At 43.5% G+C, this 3,785-nt stretch overlaps 1 protein-coding gene across 3 annotated transcripts in view; it reads right to left on the bottom strand.

Moving 5' to 3' along the window:
* The window catches only part of CYLD (CYLD lysine 63 deubiquitinase), a 33,547-nt gene that overhangs the window by 16,501 nt on the left and 13,261 nt on the right, over positions 1 to 3,785 (bottom strand). For all 3 annotated transcript variants that reach the window (XM_019505696.1, XM_019505697.1, XM_019505698.1), the window contains exon 7: positions 918 to 1,297. In XM_019505696.1, the coding sequence (XP_019361241.1) occupies positions 918 to 1,297 (380 nt within the window). The remainder of the gene's footprint in view (positions 1 to 917; positions 1,298 to 3,785) is intronic.

Raw genomic sequence — 3,785 nt, 5'->3', positions numbered from 1 at the left:
AATTTGTGGGGGTAGAGGGAGGAGAAGATGCAGGGGAAAAAGCTGCAGAGGGGAGATGGCAGGGTACAGAGGTGGTGGTGGGGAGCAGGCTGCAGCTATGGCCCCAACCCCAGGTAGGAGCTGGATCTTGAGCCACAGCCACCACCACCACTTGCCCCCTGCCTTCCTGCACAAAATTTTAAGACTAGGGGCTCCCCGCCCCATATCTTAAATGGTGGGGGGGAACCTTGTCTTAGATTTGAGTAAATATGGCAACTTAAGTTGAAGTCTTGCAATCTCAGGAATGTAATTACTAGCACTAGAATGTACAGAAGCGTTCAGTCTGCTAGCATTCTACATTCTACTATTATAAAAGCCTACGTCTGTCTGTCTGTTGGTAACACTTTATTTGCACTTTGATTGGCTGATGGAAACAGCCAATCGGAGTGCTCCAAGCGTGCAGGAGCGCTGCCATGATTCCGAAGCCGCGCCAAGGACCGGACAGCGAGTGGGAGAGCCGAGGCCAGCAGCACAGTTTTAACTATGCTGTAATCCACAGGTAGCCAACACACAGCACATATGGCCCAAGTGCCATGGGCAGTCTGCATGACATGTAGCAGATGAGGAAGGGACCAGGAAACAGCAGCATATATGCCAAGAAGCAAAGCAACAGATTGAACAGGTTGCACAGAGCAGAACACTGAGCAACAGATCAGGCAGGGGAAGGAGATCAGGATGGTATTCAGGAAAAGTGCAGTCCTGATTTGTGGCATGCCCACCAAAAAGCCTGGCTCCGCTGCAGTAAATGGATAGATACATTTCAGGGAGCCCCACAGATTGGCTTTTTTGTTCAGTAATCTTAACTACAAAATTCTTCCATGTTACAAAACAAAACAGCAAAAAAGGTAGAAAACAAGTTTAAAGTTTTTATTATTTACCAGTTCCAGTCCAGCTAAAACTTCATTAACCCCTGGTGGTTGACCAATCCAGCGAATTACTCCATAGAAGGGAGGATTCTCCTTCACCTCAGCCAGCGAACCTGCTTCAAGGCCATGCAAATTACTGGCAGGCACTGCTGATGATGCACTCTCCTGGCTGGCGACAGTGTTCACATCCCCAATAACTGACTGGACAGATAAAGAGAGAGGACTATGTCCAATAGTGCCATTAGTGGCAGATGCTTTTGTCAGGCTAAAAGGCAGAGAATGAAATCTATTTTCAGTTGATACACAGTTTGTTAGAGGTGGCTGGAGTGGTGGTGAAGAATGCCCAAATCCAGACGATGAGTCAGTAAGTGATTTTGCAGGATCTTCAGCAACTACAAACACAAAACAATAAACGAGTTTAAAACAGAATTAATAAATCTACCTGGCTTGCCAAAGAATAGTTTTGGCTGGGAAACCATTCTCCTACTGCAACTACAGGTGGGATATTTTGGGCCCAATTGCTATCAGCTTTTGTGCAGGAACCCTGAGAATGGAGAGGCACAAGAAACCTCCCAAACTGCATCAAACACTACTACAAAGAAACTAGGTATATCTTGCTGTGTACAAATGCTCTTGGAGGCAAAAGACAGCTGGGGGAGGAGTTTAGGTTACAATCCCACCCAAGTCCATAGTACCCAATACAATGGCTCTCAGAGGGGAACATGCCACAAAGGTGGTAGTATAAGCCCACTTCCCCAGCATGTCAGGAAGTTCCAGATATGTCCTCTCTCAGATGCACAATGCCATCTGCCCTCCCTACTGAGGGAAGACTTGCTAGTCCCCCACTTCCTGCAGCACAAGCCAGTACGCAGATGATAGAAATCTGTGTACTTTATATACACACACACATAAGCCTGTGGTGCAGTTTTTCCAGACCTTGTAAAACCATTGTTTTTCCTTCTAGAATAGTTTTTATTCACATTCATGTTTCCTAAGCAAACAGTTTGTTACATCACATCTCTCTCTGGTGGACAGCACACATTTCATAGTCACTGCCAATAGGCATAATACTAAAATTAGGCATAATACTGCCAATGTTTACTTAAAAGAAGCTGCGCATTGTGAGGCAGCAAGGAACAGGGATTTTTCTAGGTCAGAAGAGAGGATGCCAGCAGGGAACACTGAAAGGCTTATCATGAAGATAAATATAGAATATAAAATTTTCTTCCATTGCTAGTGTTTATGGTTGAGTTCCAACACCACACACTTTATAGAAATACATTATGTGGAATGACTAAAACTATAGAGAAGTACGCAGGGCAATGTGAATCATGAAATAACTTGAAGGTGGGCAGCTGTAATTAACATGGTGTCTTATGTTTGCCTGTCACTAGTTTTAGATTATGTATCTTCGATTCAAGATGTTACTTGCACACTGTTGTATTATAGCATAATTTGGTTCTAAAGGAGAAAGAATCTGTCACCAAATGCTCACAGAATAAAGTAATTCACTTGTTATGAAGGAGAATAAATAAGTCATGAGTAATTCAGTGCTAGATAAATGAGATCACAACCAGATATACTAGTGCAATACTATTTTTAAGTGCCTTGCATCTTGCCTCAACTCCCTAGCTAGTCAACAATGCACAGTTGGCATTTACAGAGCAAACAGCCTAAACCACCTTTTTTTCCTTGACAGCTTTATAGTTAAGTGATAAAATCTAAGTAAAAAAGAAAAACCACAAACCCCACAGAATTAACTGCTTACTTTTCAGGAAGTGATGAATTCCTTGTTCATTTTAAGTCAGAGAAATACCTTCTCAAGTAAGCTGACTTTACAGAGAAGAAGCAGGCTTAGCATTTCCTCAGCAGTCAGGAATGATCTCAACTTAACTCCATTTTTAACAGTTTATTAAGCAAAGAGACTCTTGCAGTGTGTTTCTGCTACAAACCCGTGTTTTTAGCCATTTAATATTTTTCCAATTTCAGCCATAAACACTCATTACCAAATGGAATACTTGCTATGAACCTAGAAGCAATTTTAGAGGCTAGCTAGGGACTTACATGATGTCCAAAACCAATCAAAGATTTAATGAGGCTTTAAGCATTTAGTTTAATTAAAACAATTTTTTTCATTTTTGTGTATTATACATAACTTTAACTGAATATTTTGTATACAGAACTATTAAACACCCATTAGTAAGAAAAAGTATTAATTGCATAAAAAGCTGTCAAGATTTCATAGACATCTGGGCTGGAAGGGGCCTCGGAAGATGATCAAGTCCAGCCCCCCGCCCAAAGGACAAGAAGTCAGCTGGGGTCATAGGATCCCAGCAAGATAAGCATCCAATTTACTCCTGAAGGTGTTCAATGTAGGTGCTTGAACCACCTCCGACTGGCAGGCTGTTCCAGACCTTGGGGGCTTGGACAGTAAAGAAATTCTTCCTTATGTCCAGCCTGAAACGGTTTTGTAGTAGTTTGACCATTCGACCTCATCATCTCTTGGGGTGCTCTGGTGAACAAACGTTCCCCCAGATCCTGGTGGTCACCCCGATGAACTTATAGGTGGCCATCAGATCACCCCTGAGCCTGCACTCTTCCAGGCTAAAGAGCCCCATGGCTCTCAGCCTGTCATCATAGGGTCTGCTTTCCTGACTTCTGATCACGCGCGTGGCTCTTCTCTGGACTCTCTCAAGCTTCTCCACATCCTTTTTGAATTGTGGAGCCCAAAACTGGACGCAGTACTCCACCTGCGGCCTCACCAAGGCCGAGTACAACGGGAGAACGATGTCCCGGGATTTGCTTGGAAAGCATCTATGGATGCAAGCCAGCATTCTGGACGCTTTACTAGCCACAGCATCGCATTGCAGGCTCATGTTC

This window comes from Gavialis gangeticus, unplaced genomic scaffold (genome assembly GCF_001723915.1).
Source record: "Gavialis gangeticus isolate Ggan-Ray unplaced genomic scaffold, GavGan_comp1, whole genome shotgun sequence".
NCBI lineage: Eukaryota > Metazoa > Chordata > Crocodylia > Gavialidae > Gavialis > Gavialis gangeticus.
This window is presented reverse-complemented; position numbering and strand designations above follow the sequence as displayed.